Raw genomic sequence first — 23,016 nt, forward strand, 5'->3', positions numbered from 1 at the left:
GTACCAAGTAATTTGCTAGGCTTTACCAACATGAGTGAGACAGACATAATTTCTGCCCTCATGAAGTTTAAAGAAGGTTATAGACCAGTAAACAGTCAATTGTTATAGTGGGATAAGTGCTAGAATGATGGAAAGATAATGAATGTAATTATAGATCTTCATTTAGTCAAGTGTATACTGAGAACGTAACACTGTGGCAGGCACTGTGTTATGCATGGGTACACAGGAGGGGACAAAACATGAATAATCCTAGGCCTCAAGGAGCTCATAGCTTTTTCTTTTTTCTTTCTTTCTTTTTTTTTTTTTTTTTAGCTGGAGGTGCCTGTGTTTCATCTCAGTACTGACAGTCTATTGAATATATGAACTCAGGAAAAAGATCTGAGCTAGAAGAATTGATTCAAGAGTCATTAGCATATTGATGACATTTGAGGCTGTGGGAGTTAATGAGATTGTTCAGGGAAAGTGAGCGTGAAAACAGAAGAGCTCCTAAGGGTAAGGCAAATAACATATGTACTCTGGGAACACAGCGGAAGGTAGGCGAAAAACCAGGAGACTCCATCACACAAGCCAAATGAGGAAAGTGGACCATTTGGGATCTAAAACCATTTTTGTCTGACTCCAAAACCTATGTACCCTATAGATTCATTCATCAAATATTTATTATGTGCCTACAGTGTCAAATTCTTTGCCAGTTACTGCCTTGACCTATGAAAAATATGAAGGCAGATCTCCTCAAATGTGGTCTAAACCTGGACGTTCTCATTTCTGGAGCAGTTTAGAAGGAGGGGATAGTGATAACTGAGATGATTAACTTCTGCTACTTTAATTTCCTTAATGAGCCTGCCAGAATAAATTTAGGAATAATGTACGAAAGCATTGTTTTTTATTTGCCCCAGTATGCCTAACAGCTTAGATTACCACTTTTAAGCTATTCATGTATTCTATAAAAAATGAGTTTCCAACAGAGATCTAACTTATTTTCCCTAAACCTAGCTGCCCATGCTTTTCAGCCACTGTAATTAGTGGCCGCAAAGTTCTTAGAAAATCTTGAAATAAAAGGCTAGATTCCTCATGTTCTGAGAAACATTGAAGAAGATTTATTTAACTGCTTCAGAAAGGAAAAATAAAATTATAGATCTAGTACATTTGCTAAAGAGAAACAGGCTTGAAGCAACTGAATGTTAAATTCATTTTTTGTTGTACGAACTCTAAATTGGTGTGAATATTTCACCTACTACATTTGAATTAAGATAAAGCAGCAGAGAATGTCATGGCAATAAATCTAGGAATAACCAGAAAAAAATATTTTTTAAATCTTGTAATATTTCATTGTTATTGAGTCTGAAATAAGGCTGCTATCAAGAATACTAATGTTCCCTCCCCAAAGAAAAAAGACAATGTTTACAGCCCCAAAGACACAGAAGTCATATGTGAGGTTTTATGGTGTGAAAAACAACTGGCTCGAATGCAAAGGGTATTCCAGTTATAAACACTGAGGCTAATGCTGTACTCATATAAATGACTGGGCCACATCAAAGTGACATTCTGGCACTCCTGGGGAGATAAAGTATTGTAATTCAACATCTCCGAGAATTTGTTCACAAAGGTATGGTAGAAATTTTACACATACTAAATCGGGTAGCAATGATGGCAACACGCTTGCATATGACCGTGCACAGCAAGTGCTTTCTTCTCTGCCCCTCCCCCAACCATCTCAAACAGATGGCGGCCAAGAGAAGCAGAGAATCCGTGCATTTCATCTGTCAAGCTCCTTATGTTGGAAGCATAAGCAACAGTCTACTACTACTCTTCATTACCCAGGCATGAAATCATATCCAGTAGAAATAGAAAAGGTTTAAAATTAAGCCAAGATCTAGGATCAGAGCAAAGTACATTTTAGAGAGGCCTGTGCAAATTTTATTAAACGGAATCAAAGATTTTTTTATTCAATGATTAAAAGCAAAGTTGACAGATTAAACTATTATCATTTCTCTAAGCAGTGGAGAATGCTGGTATGTATTCTTTATGCTGCCATAAAGAATTGGAACAGGTGCGTCCAAGGCCAAGTATCAAATATTTCCGCAACTTCAGGAGGTTAGTTTCTTCCATTAGCAACAGGCCTTTCAACTCTAAGAACCCAGATTAAACTGGATCTAGAGTGTCTTAATTAAAGTGAGTGTGGGGACTGGATTAGGTTCAGTTCTCTTCTTTCTTAATTTGTTGCATCACACATCATTAAAATTTGGGATATATTCAACTTGCCTTTTTCTCCCAACTAGCTGACCTTACACAGAACACTTCCATTTGTTCAGAGTGACAAGTAAAAGAAACCCAGTGTGTACCTCACAGATAAAGATATGAGATCTTAAAATATCTGGTTTGCCACCATTCAATTAAAAATCAACATTTCATTTATCGGTCATACAGAGAATTTTCTAAATAATTTCAGTATCACTGTTAAAATTTTTAATTTTACAATGGGAAGCTAAATCCTGCTCTAACTGTGGGTGGTCAATGTGTTTCACAGTAAAAAAGAGGCAGGGGAGTGGGAGGGAGGGGGAGGAGAATAAAAAGAAACAGAAAAGAAAAACTCAGATAAATTATTAAAAACAAAAACAAAAACAAAAAACAAATCTGAGGCATCATTCACAACCTCAGAAATACTCAAGAGGATCACCTCTGCATGAGGTGAACTCGTACAGAATCTAAGCTAAGAATTTATTTCAAATATTAAATTTTTAAAATTTTGCTTATATTTGAATGAGAAAACTATAAAGGACATGTATTTAAAAATTACTTATACTCATATTATACCTAGAGTTTTGACATATCTTATTTCCAAAGTAACATGAAACCCAAACAGGCTTGGCTTTTACCATTTTCCCACCCATTGTCACCTATTTATACAAGTGAGAAAGCAGCCTAGTCTCAGTCAGAAATAAAGGAGAAACGTAGCTCAGGTTTGAGTTGCTCATATAAATAGAATTCTTTTAATGTCGGCAAAAAACCCCACAAAAAAAACAAAAAACAGAAACAACAACAACAAAACCTGAAGCAGAAAGGGGACTAAAAGTTAACGAGCGTTCCTCATGTCAAATATCAACAATGTCTCTCATGATGAATACAAGTTACTGGAAAATTGAAAACTTGGGATACTTCTTACATTTCTTTTACTACTACTAATTCTCTAAGACAGCTCTCTCAATTAAAGCCATTAAATCTCTGAAATAAGTGAAACTGTATTATCATGATCCAAAGTTATGTTTGAATTTCACATCTTTTAAAAGCTTTTAAAAGCTATTTTATGCTGGAGGAAGCCATACATCTGGCATAATGTTAAGATATACTCGGGCTCCTTGTTCTGCTAATTTCTAGCTCCATAAACACAGAAATGTGTTAAGTTTCCTCACCTGTAAAACAGCAACTACCTCAAAATGTGAGAGGCTTGAATGTGATGGTGTAAGTAAAATGTTTACTTAATTTTCTTGAATGTGTAAGAAATGCTTCACAAATATCAATTACACTCTGACATAAGATCTTACCTGTTTTTTTTAATTTTTTTTTTTTAACATTTATTTATTTTTGAGACAGAGAGACAGAGCATGAACGGGGGAGGAGCAGAGAGAGGGAGACACAGAATCGGAAGCAGGCTCCAGGCTCTGAGCCATCAGCCCAGAGCCCAACACGGGGCTCGAACTCATGGACCGCGAGATCGCGAGATCGTGACCTGAGCTGAAGTCGGACGCCCAAACGACTGAGCCACCCAGGTGCCCCAGATCTTACCTGTTTTAAAAAATAAGGTATCAACTCATTCAAAAACTACTTAGAGACCACACACAATGTTTTAGATCTAGGAACTCTTTGGGTATGGAAGATACACCCAAGAATAAGATGCTTGCCCCAAAGAGTTTTATCTTCTCTCAGGTGATGTTCACAAACAGGCAACAGAGTGCCTTCGGATTAGAGTTGTCAAGGGTGCTCACGACTCTGAGAAAAGTTTGCATCTATTGTACAGAATCATCAAGCATAATTTTTCTTATTCCTATGGTTTAACCCTAGGTTTGGCAATTTTTTTCTGTAACTGGCCAGAGAGTAAATATTTTAGGTTTTGTGGGATGTAAGGTTTATTTGGCAGCTACTCAATTATGCCATTGCAGCAGGGAAGGAGCCACAGACATCATGTAACAAATGTAAACAAATGAGCCTGGCAGTGCTCCAATAAAACTTTATTATAAAAACAGGTGGTAGGCCAGAGGTGACCAAGGTCATAGTTTGCCAACCTCTGGTTTAAATTGCATGCATCAATTAATGAGGAATAATAATTCTTCTTAAAAAAATTTTTTTAATGTTTATTTATTTTTGAGAGAGAGAGAGACAGACAGACAGCATGAGTGGGGGAGGGGCAGAGAACGAGGGAGACACAGAATCCAAAGCAGGCTCCAGGCTCCGAGCTGTCAGCACAGAGCCCGACGCGGGGCTCGAACCCACAAACTGTGAGATCATGACCCGAGCCGAAGTCCTACGCTTAACCGAGGAATAATTCTTAATGAAAATCATATATGAGTAAGTCCAGGTGTCTTCCCTTAGAAAAGATTTAATATTTTAATCTCAGGATGAAGGAAAAATGGGGAGAAAGAAGAGCTTTCACAACTGTGCTCTTGCGTCAGCACAGGAAAGCTTCCAACACAGAAATAAATTCCAGTTTATGGGGGGAGAAAAAGGCAGTTAATGGTTGTTACTTTTATTTTTTCCTGAGAATCGCGATTCTAAACCAAAATCTACACGTTATATAAAAAGACAAAGCATATTTTACATGCTTCACACCGCAGCTTTGACAATGGACAGCTCCAGTCAGGCCTTTACAGCAAGTGGACTGTTTAGTTTAATGATGTCGAAATGCAGGGGAGCAGATGGCAGTAAAACATTATTAGAAGAGATGAAACATATGCAACTGGTAGCAGTTTACTTATTCATATAAAAATTTTAAAATGGAACCAATAAATCTATCCATCTTAGCTAAGCAAATCTAGTTATCTCGATTTATTACTGTAACGTAAAGCCTACAATGAAATTTGGGATGGTTGTAGAAACAGTAATTTCCTTTCTCACCCCTATCTTCTTTAGACTTCAAATAAAAGATAGAATTTATATCCACTTATAACTGAGATGCACATCATTCAATCTGTGATCTAATCAGATCTCATAAATATATCTGAGTCTTCCTTGGAAAAAAAAAAAAAAAAGAATACATCAGATCTCTCCAAAGCTCTGTCCATAATGAATAAATAAGCTTTTCTTTATTGCTAAAATGTAGCACACAACAGAGGGAGGGTATGATAAAGGGTCATTTAACTAGAATCTTAGATAAATTTTGAAAATGAAGTTTAGAAACAAAGAAAATGCTACTTGAAACAGTCCTTAGAAGTTGCTAGTCACCCGGTTTATCCTCCCAATGCAAACAATACTCCTTTCTGCACTATCCCATAGAGAGTTAGTCTTCCTTAAATATAGTCATTGATACTATCTTGTGATAACAAGAAAATACACTATTTAGTCAAAATAACTAGGTCCAAATCACTATGGGACTCTGAACAATTCCTTTGACTTCTTTCAGACTCTCTTACCTCATTGGTAAAATGATGCCCATTTAAAATTTTAATGACATTATCTTATTGCACACTCTGAGTGAAAAGATACTTAACTGAAAGTATTATAGAAAATAATTGCTACTAATCAATGATATGCACAATTTTTCTGTTAAGCAAGGTTTTTTTGCTCCCTTCATGACTATTATATTCCTGAGTTCCAATTGCCTGAATGGAGATGGTGAGTATTCCCCATGAAAGGATGTAACAGAAGCTAAAATTAACTAAATATTCATTTTGAAAAGTACGTTTGTGTCTTTTTCCCTTTTGCATTTGACCAAAAGAAATTGACTGTGTCCCTAAAAGACCTTCAAATGATCCTAACTTTTCTATTTACAGCTTACTTGCACTATGCTTCTTCAAAACATAATTCATGTTTTCAAAAAGAAATCACCAATTTTGATAAATTTCATCGTAAGTTAAAAGCCCTTGCTTTTTGCCACATATATTAAAACTGTTTCAAAAAGAAAAAAAGCAATCCACTAGTAAAAGGCTTATATACATATAATCTGATTACATTTGTTCAATAAGGAGAATCAGAGATTCCAAATGTCTAATATTAAATGATAGAATACTACTAGTGTATGGAGTATGTCACCATCAACTAAATGCCTTTCCTTTCCTCAGTTCTATAGAATGTCTGCCTCCATGGACACATTTAACAATAAAAGTAAAAAAAGAAATCCAGTAATTTCTTGCCAACATCAGGGAACATAAGAATAAACAGGGAGTTGTGTGTACATACAAAAAGACAGCACTGAGATGGTATCATTCCAGCAAGCTTCAAGCGCTGCTAATGAAAACAGCAAAAGGAAAAATTTCAGCACATCTAGACGATACTAACTACTGTAAAAGAAAACACAACAAAGCTTTTTATTTTCATTGGCTTTATGAAATAAGGCCACAGTTTCCTACAGAAAACAGTGATTATATAATTAGCCAATATCATATAGCTAAATGATTTTCTGAATAAGAAATTATGTTATTTATTAAATACTTACAATAGTGTTAATACATTGAAGTACCATCACAAACGCTCTTAAAAGCTACATATTTTGGGGCGCCTGGGTGGCTCAGTCAGTTGAGCGTCTGACTTCGGCTCAGGTCATGATTTCACGGTTCGTGAGTTCGAGTCCCGCATCTGGCTCGCTGCTGTAAGTGCAGAGCCTGCTTCAGACCCTCTATCCTCCCCTCTCTCTGCCCCTCCCCAGCTCATTCTCGCTCTCTCTTTCTCAAAAATAAACATTTTTTTTTTAAAAAAAAGTTATATATTTTGGAAGTGGAAAAGAAGAAAAAACCCTGTAATAAGTGGGAAAAAAATTTAAGCATATCTATGGACTTAAAGCTTTCTGAAGTACATACAAATAACAACATGAGTACTTAATTTTTGACTGGTAGGGCTCTATAGGATTCTTCTTCTTTTGTCTTGTAAGAAAACCTTTTCCATCTCATAATGTTTATTTCCATGACAACACACATAGCACAAGTCCTTCCAGAAAGGCAAGCAGTGCAATGCCAAAGCTACCAACCTCATGATTGCAACTATAAAGAATTGAAAGAGAGTCAACATTTAGAAAATGATGGGGAAATCAATGTACTTGCCTAAGGAAATGCTGCAAAAATAGACTAGTTATGTTTAACTTATTTCTCAAGTACAAGATACAACCCTGATTTATATTTTGTAACTAGACACATTAAAATAAAACCCAAAAACTAGAGACATATTCAATCAATTTTCTGTGCCATAATCTGACTTACTCAAAGCCAAGTATAGTTTCTCTAAGCCAAATACAATCCCTACCAGTGTTTCAAAGTTTTTTCAAATAATTATTTATTTATTTTTGAGAGAGAGAGAGAGAGAGAGAGAGAGAGAGAGAGAGAGAGAGAGGAGGGAGGGAAGGGCAGAGACAGACAGAATTCTAAGCAGTCTCTGTGCCGTCAGCATGGAGCCCAACACAAGCTGTCAGACGATGACCTGAGTCGAAATCAAGAGTCGGATGCTTAACTGATTGAGCCACACAGGCATCTCCCCTACCAGTGTTTTAATACAGGATAAATGCTCTAAAGGGAATAAAGCTCCCTGAAGAGCAATGGTTAGAACTTGCCTCCCATCAGGTTAAAGTGTTAAACTGCATTCTCTTGCCCTTGGAATTCTCTCCATTCCCATTCCCACTGCCCAGGGTAATATTCATTATCAGCATCTCTATCCTGGATTATCTCAACAACCTCTTTAGTCACCAGGACTCCAATCTTAATCTGTACACTGAGGTCATAATGAGCTTTTAAACCCATTAACACTATTAATGATCTTTTAATGATTGCAAATCTGATGGTCACTTTCCAGTTTACAAATCTTTTAAGGGCTTCCTTTCGGCATCAATCCCCAGTCTTACTTTCAAAGCCCTTTTCTGACCAGACCCCCACTAGCCCATCCAACTTTCTTTCTGGCCACTATCTAGACTGAATGACTTGAGCCAAGTTCTCCAAAAGCTTCTGCATACGTTGCTCCCTCTCCAACTTGGCCTCTTCCTAAAAATATTCAAGGGGCACTGCTATGTGATGCACTGCTATGTGATACGATTTTGCTTTGGGCATAAACATGAACACCTTATTCTTGCATAAAATATAACTCCACTATAAACTAATATAAACAAATATTGTATCTCAAGATTGTATCATTGGAACTTTACTGGTATCTTTCTTCACTCTCCATTAAGACCTCCTTGTCTGATCTGGAACTTGTAATCTGACTTAACTCTTTGCTCCTTTTTTTGCTAATTTCTATTATTTACTGGTGCTTTGCATCCAAGTTAATTTGTCCACCTTGATAAAATGAACAACTATGCCTAATATTTCCTCTGCATTCCACTGCTTGGTTCCTTATAGGCCATATATTCCCATATTTTTTAAGAAAACAGGGCTTCAGGGGTGCCTGGGTGGCTTGGTCGGTTAAGCGTCCGACTTCGGCTCAGGTCATAATCTCACGGTCCGTGAGTTCGAGCCCCGCGTCGGGCTCTGTGCTGACCGCTCAGAGCCTGGATCCTGTTTCAGATTCTGTGTCTCCCTCTCTCTCTGCCCCTCCCCTGTTCATGCTCTGTCTCTCTCTGTCTCAAAAATAAATAAACGTTAAAAAAAAAAAATTAAAAAAAAAAGAAAACAGGGCTTCAGATCTATTACTAATTTTTTAGTTACTGGAAATAAATAATACAGTACTAGTTATAGTACTGTATACACACAACTCTAAAGTCTTAATGGCAGTTTAATGCTTCAAAGAGAGTGGAGTCCTCTGCTCCCTGGGCATATGTGTAGTTTTTAATGGCAGCCTTTGGCAGACAGCACGTCCACCTTTGCTCAATGACTAGTGGGAATTTCAAGTCTGGTAGGAGGAAAGAACAACGTCCTGTAAATTCCTCAAAATATACGAAGAAGATGTTCAAAATAAGACAAACCGACCTATCCACCCACTTACCTACTCAGCCACTGACATTTACCAAAGGCCTAGGAACTGTGCTGGGTATTGTTTAGGTACTGTACAACAAAGAGTAGTAAGACTTGGTCCCTGTCCTTAAGGGGATCTAAAAACAGTGGTAAAAGACACATATGTAAACAATTACAATGAATATGATGGATGCTATAATAAAGCCATCATCAACATTTTGTAGGGACAGAGAGAAAGAATAGCCAATTATTCAGAGGGCTCAGGAAAGGTTCACAAAGGAGATAACATCTGGTCTCAAAGAGTGAAGAGAAATTTTTCAGGGGTAGAAGAGTGGAAAAGCATTTAAATAAAAGGAGCAGCTTTACCAAGTACAGAGGTGTGTGCCCAAGGAATGGTACGAACTCTTGAACTGTGTGACACGACTGCAGAGAACGTGAAGAACTGTATTACAAAATAGGCTGGAGAAGAAGGTTGGCACAAGGCAATAAAGGGACCATAAGCTCTGTTAAGAAGCCAAACATTTAATGTGTGGGAAGCAGAGAGCCCAAAACATTTTCAAGCAGAGAAGTCACAGGAGCAGAACTGTTCTGCTAGATGGTAACAGTGTAAGTTATTAATGCTGTCACTACCAGGAAGAGAGGGGTAAAAACTTAATCTTTCTTGAGTACCCGTCTATGTACCACAAACTTCAATATGTGTTATATCGTTTGTGTATATATGTATACGTACATAACAACAATGTTATGGGGGACTCTTTTAGCCTCTTATTTTAACAGATAAAGAAACTGAAGGCTCAAATGCTCCATTTAGGGAACACCCCTGGCCTTCTGAATTTCATGCCCCACAGGGGAGGCACTCCTATTTTTCAGAGCCACTCCCTGTCAGCAAAGTGGGTTCGAGGAACAACAGCCCTAATCTTAATGAATTAGACATTCTCATTTTCTATATAATTAAACTAAAGTTAGAAAACTGATGTGCTTCCAAAATCTAATGGCTCCTCATGACTTTAAGACTGGATTTGTGAAGAATATCTGACTATATTTGGTAAGATAGTAGTATTTTATATTTGCATCAAATGAACTAAACTTACCCAATATGGAATCCATAACCTACAGAGAGTCTAGGGAAAACATTACACAGCAAATTAGATCACCTACATAAACACGGGAACATATTTGTAAGTTAAACCATAAAATTTATGAAGGCTTGAAAATACCTATCTAACCACTTATTAATTATATTCAATGTGAAGATTTCAAGCATTACAAAATCTATTAGACATACAAATATAGTGAATTAAAATGTAAGTTTAAAAAAGTATAAATCCCCAATTCTGAAAACCAACAAGAAGAATGTCACCTTTTATGTATCTTCCTAGATCAAGTTAATATTTCCAAAGGGACTACTATATCTGAATTATGAAAGTATTAAAGGCACAGGGCAAGTAGGAAGCAGTATTTGCCAGCTTACATAAAACTCAAGCTTGGATTCTTACTTCTTTTGTGTCTTAACACTTTCATGCAGACTATGAACTCCTGAACACCTTGCATCCTAAAATAGTCAGGTCTTTGCCAGTCACGGACAAGTCTGTATATGTGTGGTGGTGTATGTTAAAATACATGCCTGAGAAAAAGAAGATGATCCGATCAAACTATAATGCTGTTACAAATACACCTAGTTACTCTTTATCAACTGGTATAGCATTACTAAGTTCTTGGGTAACACAAGCTATATAACATCACAAATGAAAGGATCTAAGATTCAAAGTCAGAACTTCAGGGGAAGTAATGGAATCCTATGACAGATTCAGAACACACTAGTAGGTGTTAAAAATTCAATCAGCCCTTTCAATGCAGTTTGGGGAGGGCTATCATTTCCAAACTACATTACTCATCTGATATACAAAAGTATGTCTAATACTTATTTAAATAAATGGCTTCCAAGTGTTTTAACTACTAAAACATAGTAAGAAACACTGTGACCCAAAATACATGTTTGTATACTTACTTCCATGCATGTATAAACTAAAACCACATTTTCCTAACATGATACCTACCCTTACTACGTAAAATACTTAATACATTAAAATATTCTTATATCTTCTATTTTATTTCATTTATTTTAAATTATTTTTGAGAGAGAGAGAGAGTGAGTGTGTGTGCACATGCACACAAGCCAGGGAGAAGGGTAGAGGGAGAGAGAATCTCAGGCAGACCACACTCAGCGCAGAGCTGGAAAGCGGGGCTCGATCCCACGACCCTGGGATCATCACCCGAGCCAAAATCAAGAGTTTGGATGCTCAACTGACTGAGCCACCCAGGCACCCCTATTTTATTTTATTTTTTAATGAAAATACTGGCTATGATCCATTAAACTGATTTCATGATCAACCAAGCCAGTTATAGACTTCAATTTAGTAATTTTTATCTCATCCTTCTCACACAACTTTAGGAATTATGCTAAAACGACATCATTGATAAGAGTCACTATTTGAATGATTTGGGGGGGATCTTTATCCCCCACATTAGAGCACAGCTATAAACTATCAAGAGAAAGAAGCCTGAAATTCTGTGTGAGAGAAACCAATGTTTTATTCTGAGTCCACCCGCCAGCAACTGGCCTCTCCAGCTTTTGCCTCCCCTTCATTGTAGTTTTCACAATGTGAAACTACACAATGTGTAGTTTTCACAATGTAGTTTTCACAGGTGAACCATGAAGAACATGAGAACCCCCAATGAGACAGCTCTCCCCTTGTAAATCAAATAATCTTTTCATTTGCATTAGAATGCTCTTAAACTTATCAAAGAGTAAGAATAGATGCTGAGGTGTTTTTGTTTTGTTTTTCATGGTATACTATTAGGTAGAGTGGAATACAACAATTTGCATGGCTGGGCATTTTACATTTGTTTTACAATTTTTACAAAATAGTGTAAAATAAGTAACTTTTACATTGCATAGTACACATTAAATGCCAGTTTGCAGCACCTAGAGCAAGATAAACAGCAAGAGTTCTGCAAATATTTTCTAATTTGAGCTAAGCATCACGACATAATTCAACTATGATTCACAATGGCAAAACGTGTTTTCTTTTTGTAATATTAATGCTTTCTAACATTATATAATGTGTAGTATTTTATACTGCTATAGTTTTGCTCAAATTAAATTCACTTGTATTTTCTGTAAGAAGTACAGTATTTTAAATACTAACCATATGAATCATGATTATAGTTGTGTTATTTGACTGCTTTGATTAACTGCAAATTACACTCAGAGAAGACAGGATTCTGTTGCCCTCTTGTGGTAATTTTGCTGTAGTGTATTCTCCAGGAGTTCCACCTCAATTGGGATTTTTTCTTTTCACTTTAAAAGAGTGGTTATTTTAACCACAGTTTCTGAATTTCCAAAAGTAGTACATATATTTTCTGCCCTCTGCAGTGCACAAAGTTAATGTTAGTTTCTACCTCATATAGTTTTTCCCTCACTTTTAAGAAACATTCTCCTGTTCCCTTCCAATTACTACACCAAAGAGATTTTTCTTAAAATTACTCTCTATATTCTAATGCACATACAAAATAATTGCAGCAAATATCCAGTCATAGATAAACTTCAAGTAAGTGGTAAATAATTAAAAATGTATGGGCTGGAGGCGCCTCGGTGGCTCAGTCGGTTGAGCATCTGACTTTGGCTCAGGTCATGATCTCACGGTTCTGGAGTTCAAGCCCCACATCGGGCTGGCTGCTGTCAGCCTGTCAGTGCAGAGCCTGCTTCGAATCCTCTTTCCCTCTCTCTCTGCCCACCTCCACCCCCACTTGTGCTCTTTCAAAAATTAAAAAACAAAAAAGACATTAAAAAAATAAAAAACAACAACAACAAACTATGGGGTTGAGATGTCGGCATTTTCCCCCAAGAGAACAGGTTTTGCTAAATCAATTAACAGTTCTAGAAATTTCAGAAGCTAATGATATCAGACTGAATATTTTAAGTTTTTTATTTTTGTTTTTTTTTTTAATGTTTTTTTTTTTACCGTTTATTTATTTTTGAGACAGAGAGAGAGACAGAGCATGAACGGGGGAGGGGCAGAGAGAGAGGGAGACACAGAACCAGAAGCAGGCTCCAGGCTCTGAGCCATCAGCCCAGAGCCCGACGCGGGCTTGAACTCATGGACCGCGAGATCGTGACCTGAGCTGAAGTCGGACGCTTAACCGACTGAGCCACCCAGGTGCCCCTGAATATTTTAAGTTTTTGAAAGTAAGACGACAGTCATTTCTTTAAAATAGTCCAGACCATAAGCAATGGCCTATTTGTTGTTTCCCCTCCGACAAAAAATTTTAGCTTATCCTTGCAAAACTAGTAACACATAATAATTCAAAACCATTCAAAATGACACTATGAAATAAATTTTAATATAAATAATTAGTATTTGTCTAAAGATAATTTATTAATAATAAACAAAGTTAGTGTCTGATATGTTTAAACACTGGAAAATTACAAATCAAAAGATAGAATTCCTAAATTAACTAAAAAATCACTCTTACAACTGTAAAATGAGTCTTAAATAATAATAAATGATCAATCATTAAAGTAATTCTTAAAATATACATATATATATTTAAAAGCAGACCCTTCTATATATTCAATCAATACTTTTCCCAACACTGATGAGGAAAGGCTAGAATTCAGTAGCAGTCTAAGTAAAAAGCACATTCTCTAAAGAAGGACTAGAGCATTCTAAGGCAAGGTAGCATGGCATGTGTCAGTAACTTGAGATGCTTTAGTAAGGCTATGGCACAGATTACAAATTGGAAGCAGTGGGAGACGACACTGAGAAGTTAGCAGGAGCCAAAGTGAAAGTGGACTTCCGTGGTAAGTTAAGGGATGAAGAAACACAGTAAAGCATCTGCAACAGGAGAGGAACATGGGCAAATCAGAGTTCTACAAAGGTATCTGCTGCAGTATGGAGGACAGACTGATGGGGTGAGAAGAAGACAGGGAAACTACTTACAAGCTGTTTGCAATGACAAAAGCTCGGACCAAGGCAATGGCTCTCACCACAGAGAGGAGAGAAGAAACTTGAGAAATACTAAGACGTAAAATCATTAGGTGTTAGTTACTGTGAAAACGTGGGTGTAAGAGGTGGGAGGTCTCAAGATTACACTGGAGCTTTGGTGACTAGTGGATGTACCATTCCCAGGGTTAGGTAATAATATTTCTGGACATGCTGCATTTAAGGTGCCACATGGAAACAGCAAGTAGGTCAACAAATTTGAGGATATGGAGTTCAGGACTGAGAGGACCCTAAATTATCAGTGGCTAGGTTGTAAAAGGAATCTGGATGACAGATCATCCAGGGAGTGTAAAGAGTGAGAAGAGATGAAGGCTGAGGGTTTGGAACTAGAGGCGCTTAAGTATATGATCCCATATTCTTGTTAAGAGGAGTCCTTTAGTCCTGTAACTATCACTTTTATTCATTTTAGGAGAAACGGGATTATTTAGTCTGCCTTGATTTTACAGATCAGAAAACAGAGGGTCAAAGAAGTTAAGTGACTTTACTTAAAGCTATTGGTAGAAGTGATTGAAAATTCAGGTTTCCAGATAAAGCCCAGGTTGTTCCCTCTTATTATTCGAATGCTCTCTCTCTATAATAAAATGAGGGATAAAAACCACATGATCATCTCATTAGATGCAGAAAAAAGTATTTGACAAAGTTCAACATCTGTTCATGATAAAAACTCTCCACAAAGTAGAATTATAGGGAATATACCTTCACATAATAAAGGCTGTTTATGACAAACCCAATGCTAACATCATATTCAATGGTGAAAAGCTAACAGCTTTTCTTCGAAGATCAAGAACAAGACAAGAATGTCCACTCTCCCCATTTTGATTCTACATAGTACATATCATAGTCCTCGTCACAGCAATCAGACAAGAGATAAAAGGCATCCAAACTGGGAAGGAGGAAGTAAAACTGTCACTATTTGCAGATGACATCATAGTATGTATAGAAAAGCCTAAAAACTCCACCAAATAACTCTTAGAACTAATAAAAAAAATTTAGTAAAGTTGCAGGATACAAAATTAATGCACAAAAATCTGTTGCATTTCTATACACTAATGAACTACCAGAAAGAGAAATAAAGAAAATAATCCCATTTGCAACTGCACCAAAAATAATAAAATACCTAGAAATAAACTTAACCAAGAAGGTAAAAGAACTGTGAACTCTGAAAACTATAAACGCTGATGAAAGAAACTGAAGATTATACAAACAAATGGGAAGGTATTCTATATTCATGACCTGGGAGAGTTACTATTGTTAAAAATATCCATACTACTCAAACAATCTACAGATTCAATACAATCCCTATCAAAATCCAAATAGTATTTTTCACAAAACTAGACCAAACAATTCTAAAATTTGTATAGAAAAAGAGAAGACCCTGAATAGACAAAGCAATGTTGAGAAAAAGGAGCAAAGCTGTAGGTATCACAGTCCCAATTTTTTTTAAGTTTATTTATTTATTTTTCAGAGCAGGGGAGGGGCAAAGAGAGAGGGAAAGAGAGAATCCCAAGCAGGCTCTGAACTGTCAGTGCAGAGACCAACGTGGGGCTCGATCCCATGAACCATGAGATCATGACCTGAGCTGAAATCAAGAGTCAATGGCTGAACTGATTGAGGCATCCACGTGCCCCATAGCCCCAGATTTTAAAGTATACCACAAAGCTATAGTAGTCAAAACAGTATGGTACTGGCTGGCAAAAACACAGACACACAGATCAATGGAATAATAGATACAGATCCCAGAATGAAACCCATGCTTATACGATCAATTAATCTACAACAAAGGAGTCAAGAACACACAATAGGGGGAAAGATAGTTTAATCTCTTCAATAAATATTCCTGGGAAAACTGGACAATTAAATGCAAAAGAATGAAAGGGGACCACTTTCTTATACCATACAGAAAAATAACTCAAAACAGATTAAAGATCTGTGAGACCTGTGGGGCACCTGGGTGACTTCAGCTCAGCTCAGGTCATGATTTCACGGTTCATGGATTTGAGCTCCATGTCAGACTCTGTGCTGACAGCTTAGAGCCTGGAGTCTGCTTCAGATTCTGTTTCCCTCTCTCTCTCTCTGCCCCTCCCCCTGCTCATGCTCTGTCTCTCAAAAAATAAAAAAAATGTTAAAAAAAATAAAAAAAAAAAAAAGAAAAAGATCTGTGAGACCTGAAACCCTAAAACTCCTTAAAAAACACAGGCAGTAATCTCTTTGACATCAGGCTTCACAACATTTTTCTAGTTACATCTTCTCTGGCAAGGAAAACAAAAGCCAAAATAAACTATTGGGACTACACCAAAATCAAGGAAGGAAATCATTAATAAAATGAAAAGGCAACCTACTGAATGGGAGAGGATATTTGCAAATGATCTATCTAATAAGGTGTTAATATCTAAGATATATAAAGAATTTAAACAAGTCAACACCAAAAAACAAATAATCCGATAAAAAATGGGCAGAGGACTTCAATAAAAATTTTTCCAAGAAGACATACGGATGCCAAGAGACACATGAAAAGATGCTCAACATCACTAATCACCAGGCAAATGCAAATCAAAACCACAATGACATCTCACCTTCCACCCGTCAGAATGGCTAAAATCAAAAAGACAAGACATAACAAGTGCTGGCAAGGATATGGAGAATAGGGAACTCTTGTGCACTACTGGTGGGAATGCAATTTGGTTCAACCACGGTGGAAAAGAGTATGGACATTCCTCAAAAACCTAAAAATAGAAATATCATATGATCTAGTAATTCCACTACTGGGTATTTACCCAAAGAAAACAGAAATATTATTTCAAAAAAATATATGCAATCCCTTTGTTTACTGTAGCATTATTTATAATAACCAACATGTGAAAGCAGCCCAGGTGTCCATCAACAGATGAACGGATAAAAAAGACGTGGTGTGTATATATATATATATATATATATAATAGAACTCAGCCATAAAAAAGAATGAGATCCTGCCTTTTGGTAACACCATGGATGGACCTGGAGGGTAAATAAGTCAGAGAAAGACAAATACCATAGGATTTCACTTATGTGTGGAATTAAAAAAAAAAAATGAATAAACAGATAAATAAACACAGAATCATAATACAGAGAACTAAATGGTGGTTGCCAGAGGGTAAGGGCACTGAGGGGCTGGGTGAAATAGGTGAAAGGGACTAACAAGTACAAATTTCCAGTTATAAAATAAGTCACAGGGATTAAAAAGTACAGCATAGGGTATCTATGGTCAATAATATGTTATATGGTGACAAACAGTAACTACATTTATTGTGGTGAGTACAGCATAATGTATAGAACTGTCAAAACACTATGTGGTACAGCTGAAAATACATAACGTTATATGTCAACTGTACTTAAATAAATTAAAATTAAATAGAATTAAAATAAAATAAAATATGTGCTCTTTTTGGTACTGTAACCTTCTTGCAATTTTGCCTCATAAATCTTCAGATGACAAGAAGGCAAAGATTCCTTCTTCAGTGGTTGATGACAATAAATGCTTCTGTTGTTGTTATTTTGTATATATCATCAAAACTAAAATGCTGTATTTCCAAGGCTAAACTTCCATCAATACAGTTTGTTAGTAAGACCCCAAGTTTACAATTCACACATGTTTCTTGAGTAATCTGGGAAACAAAGAAATTGCTATAATTATGAGTAGCAAATGGCAACTCTATCAAACACACACACAGAACGTTTATGAGACACCTCAGAGGAAACTAGCTATAGCTAGTCTATGCAGTCCTTTTTAAAGCTGAGATGGTCAAGAATGGGTTTCGCCAGTGAATTCTATCATACGTCCTAGAAGATATTTTCATAATTACACTTAAGAAAAACAAAAAGCAAGGGATTTCTTTGGCCCACCTGCTTGGTTTGGCTGTTGCCAGCTTGGAGATTTGATAACGTTGGTGGATCCTGGAGGTTTGAAGGCAGCAGCAGTTGTGAGACCAGCCACCCCTGGTCTAGTGGCCGCTGGGCTCTCCTGTCTCTCAGGCATGCTCCGAGCTGAAGCTACTGATGGGACCAATTGCTGAGGAGTCTCCTGGGTGTTGCTAGAAAGGAAACAAGGAAACGCTTTGGTGAAGTGATAGCAGTCTGACTTAGCAATGAGCCTTTCTTTTCTCAATCTATTAAATCTCTAAGGAAAATAAAAATATTAATGGATATTTTAAAAAAGAAAACCGTGACTGAGGGACTATCTTTCTTTGAAACAAACAAAACAAAACAGGAAAGGAGGAAAGGAGTCAGATTACATTTGTTCACTACTTTGCAAATTCTCTTTAAAAGGTCTACCAGGAGAAATTAGGCTATTAAAACATTGTTACACCCAATCCCTTCAAAAAAGAAGCTATTTCTCTCTTCCTATTCTTATTTCAACATTTCAGAAGAGTCATCTGGATTAAAACAATTAATTAGTAAAGAATCCCTGATAATCTCTATGAAATGGCATAGATATCTCTTCCCCCTCCTTCTCACATTCTTCTGGAGTTTTATGAACTTAGTTTTCCTGACATCTTAACAGTCACTCTTTTCACTCACATACTTACTCACTTATTCATTCATTGAATAAACATTTAAGCACCTATTACATGCCAGACATTGTGCTCAGCACTGGCCACAGAGTGGTAAACAAGAGATAACATCCCCTGCTTAATAGAACATACAATGTTGTATGTTCATAACACAGATAAACAAGACAAAACCGCCACTGTCCTCACTCAAAGTTATTTATTTGCTTAACAGGAGGCCTCATCTGTGCTGGTTCCAGTTTGACTTAGAAGACCATATGGCTTTTTATTACCCTGTCATTTGTTATTTATAATTACATATTGTCATTTCAAAAAAAATCATTTTAAGTAGCTCAAATTATAAAATATGTACTTTGGAATGATATAATACTATAGCACTTCCTCTCAAGTGAAGTATCACAATAATAATTATTGTAACAACAATAAGAATACATTATACTAACTTCTGAACAAAAATCAAGGTACTGGTTGCTTAAATAATTCCATGCACAGAAACTCAAGTCCTTCCATAATTGAAACAAATAGCTGGAGGAATAGATCAATAAAGATAGGATACTAATTAATGACCAGTGAAATAAGTGCCTTTAATTATACTGCTTCGGTTGAGATTATTTCAATGAAAAGAAATTTCAAATTCAATCATGACCACTCTACTACCATTCTAGGGGCTCCTGGGCACCTGGGGTGGTGTGGGTGACTTCAGTCGATTGAGCATCCAACTCTTCATTTCAGCTCAGGTCAAGATCACAAGGTTCATGAGATTGAGCCCTATAGCCTGCTTAGGATCCTCTCTTCCTCTTTCTCTCTGCCCCTTTCTCTCTCTCTCTCTCTTCCTCAATCTCTCTCTCTCTCCTTTTCTCTCAAAATAAATGAGTAAACTTAGGGGGAAAAAAAAAAAAGAATACCTAATTTTTCCAACGCTCTTGAATCTGGGATGAAAACTAACAAAGCAGACCTGAAACTGCCTAGTCTTAGGAAGGCCACTTGTAAGGTTGGCCTCTAACTGGCATTTGAGAACTTGGCCGGTAAACAGTTTCCTACAATCATATAAAACTTTTTTTCTAAAAGATAAGAGTAGCTCACTGTGCCTAAACTGTATAAACAACATGGTTTATGCTGAACACCTGCTTTCCTTCTGAGAGTCTGGACTTACAGTATAAACTAGGCACAGGGTGACAAAATAAGGAGCCCCAATAAAAGTTTGTCTTGGGCGCCTGGGTGGCTCAGTCAGTTGAGCGTCTGACTTCAGCTCAGATCTGACTTCAGGTCATGATCTCATGGTTCATGGGTTCCAGACCTAAGTTGGGGTCTGTGCTGATGGCTCAGAGCCTGAAGCCTGCTTCAGATTCTGTCTCTCTCTCTCTCTGCCCCTGCCCTGCTTGCTCACATTCTGTCTTTCCCTGTCTTCCTCTCTCAAAAATAAACATCAAAAAAAAAGTTAAAAAAAAAAAAAGTTTGTCTTACGTACTCAGTTGCTAATGAGCTTTTCCAGTAAACAACATTGTGCACGTTTTGTCACAGCTCACTGCTATAGGAAGGAACACATCCTGTGTGACCTCACTGAAAAAGGACTTTTGGAAACTTGAGTGTCTTTTCTTCTGGACTTGATCCCATGTACCCTTTCCCCTTGCTGATTTTGCTTTGTATTCTTGTACCATAATAAATCTTAGTCATAAGTACAACTATATACCCAGTTCTGTAAGTCCTCTAGTGAATCATCAAACCTGGGGGTGGTCCTGGGGTGCCTCTGACACTAAACAGTTTTGAAAAATCATACTAGAGCTAGTTTAACTTTCTTGAAATATCATTCCCTATTACTGTTCTCTCAAATTCAAGTGTAACAGAGCCATCACCTTCTTAATTTTTTAAAAAAATTTTTAATGTTTATTTTTGAGAGAGAGACAGAATTGAGTGGGGGAGGGGCAGAGAGAGGGAAACATAGAATCTGAGGCAGGTTCCAGGCTACGCGCTGTCAGCACAGAGTCCAACGCGGTGCTCAAAATCACGAACCGTTGAAATAATGACCTGAGCCGAAGTTGGAGGCTCAACCGACTGAGCCACCCACGTGCCCCTAAGATGTTTAAATCTTAAACAATACTCTTTAGATACAAAGTGTGAGCAGGAAATTATAAAGACAGACCTTATAAAATTCTAGGGGCACCTGGGTGGCTCAGTCAGTTAAGCATCCAACTCATGATTTTGGCTTAGGTCATGATCTGATGGTTCATGAGTTCCAGGCTCTGTGCTGACAGTTCAGAGGCTGCTTGAGATTCTCTCTCTCTCCCTCTCTCTGTCCCTCCCCTGCTCACTCTCACTCTCTCTCAAAAATAAATAAATAAACTTTTTAAAAAGTTCTAAATTGTAAGAAAGAAAGCTGTTCCATTTACGTTTAAATTCAGGACTGTCAGCAGAGCTCAACATTCCCAGGGGAAATAGATCTCTACTTAAAAAATTTAATGTAGTAATGAAAGAATATTAGGTTTTATTGAGACAATCATATATCTGAATAAATAATGCTTAGGTCCGTAAAAAAGCTAACTTCTTTTTTCCTAATTTTTAGTATTAGCTACTACTTAGAGAAAATACATAAACAATAGGTATCGTTGTACTGAAGATTAAAGAGTTAATAAAGCCACTGGCTATATTATTTTATATTTGGGAATAAAATGTTATAATAATCACTAACAGAAAAATATTTTTAATTAATGACTAATTTATTAATACAGTGGCATGATTACTTAGATTAGTATCTTATTTCTGAAATTATGACTCATATATATTTTTTCTAAATTTAAGTTGTTGAAGATATACCTATATTCTAAACAAAATTAAAATGCCTTCTAAAGGATTCTAATAAGCAAACCAGAATAAATCCATAAATACCTTTAGCTAATTCCACAGAAGCTAAGGATCAAATATAGTCATTTTTACTAGTCTGTCAAATAAATAAGCACTGAAATATTAAATGGAAATGACTTCCATCTCAAGAATACCAAAGTTTTTGTTTCATATTACAAAAACTCAACACAGAAAAATACACTAACAGAGCAAAGGTTTCTTTACAAAACTGACCTGTTGAGAAAAAAGAAAAAGGAAGAAAAGTGAACTTTCAGTGTCTGGAACCTGATTTATTTTGAGTTTACATTCCTTTCCCACATTTGTTTAACTATTACAACAAATAAATTTCGGCTGCAGATTGACAACAGTTGGAAATTTTGTTTATTTTCAACGGAAAAACTGTTCAAAAAATACTCCTGAGGTAAATTTTATTCTAATTATATATTTAATTTTTAAAAAAAAACCCAACCATACATCACAGATTTAATTATCAATGTTTAAACTAAACAGTTTTTGGCTAAAGTGTTACCAAAAAATTAATATACTAGTAGACTCTGAAGTAGTAGGAAAGGAATATTTCTGGAAGGATCATCATCATTATAAGCATTCTTCTGTCAGAACTCTAAAAAACGACCTAGACAAAGAGAGAAGCCATGAGCCTCCTTCCTTCCTGAATTGTTTGCAAGAAATTTTTTCCTAAGCAAAATTTTTTACCTTAAGACTTTTTTGTATCAAAATTCAAAATGCTGAATATACTACAATAGAAAGAAACAAGTTTGGTGGTATACTATACTTTATTATAATTTTAGAGATTATTCTCTTAGAAAAGGAAAAATAAGAGATAAGACATGTGACTGTCCCAACTGCTTTTTTTTCTCACTTAAGTTCACTAAGGTCTCCTCAGAGAACCAAATGTTCCTGCTGTTGTAGAATGCCAACTCACTTATCTTGTTGAAAATCATTTCCCTTCCCAAATACTGAAATATGTTTAGTTTGTGCCTATTGCATGGATAGTGTCAGTCAGCCCATTACTGCATGCACATCTTTTTTGTTTTTTAAACAAGAAGTTTATTTAAACAACAAAATGTTTTACTTGAAGGGAAAACTATCTAGGATTCACTTATTTCAGAGTAATCTATCTCTACTTAAAGACAGACTGCATGTAAAAGCTATGTATGAAAATGTCATAAAACTGTCCTTGTTTTTGCAATGGTAAATGAAAAAAACATTAAAATTCTCTCATCAAGCAAGGGTTGCAAGAATTTTAATGTTATTCTTTTATATTAAATAGTGAGTGCAAAATAACTTACTGGAATATGAAGATAAGGGCTGACTGAGCAAGGCACTAATGAAGGAAATATTGTCTCATAACTAGTATTTTTCTCCATCTTATTTCCGTTTTCCCCATCCCATCTCCACTTGATATCAATCAAAACATATCGTTGGTCACTTAGTTTTTTAAAAATGCAATAGGTACTTTTCTGG

The 23,016-nt window shown here is 36.3% G+C and overlaps 1 protein-coding gene across 14 annotated transcripts in view; it reads right to left on the reverse strand.

Moving 5' to 3' along the window:
* PDLIM5 (PDZ and LIM domain 5) overlaps positions 1-23,016 on the reverse strand; it is a 225,507-nt gene that overhangs the window by 37,265 nt on the left and 165,226 nt on the right. For all 14 annotated transcript variants that reach the window (XM_086704559.1, XM_086704564.1, XM_086704558.1 and 11 more), the window contains one exon: positions 18,029-18,216. In XM_086704559.1, the coding sequence (XP_086560685.1) occupies positions 18,029-18,216 (188 nt within the window). The remainder of the gene's footprint in view (positions 1-18,028; positions 18,217-23,016) is intronic.

This window comes from Puma concolor, chromosome B1 (genome assembly GCF_028749965.1).
Source record: "Puma concolor isolate L17-30 chromosome B1, mPumCon1.1.hap2, whole genome shotgun sequence".
Taxonomy (NCBI): Eukaryota; Metazoa; Chordata; class Mammalia; order Carnivora; family Felidae; genus Puma; species Puma concolor.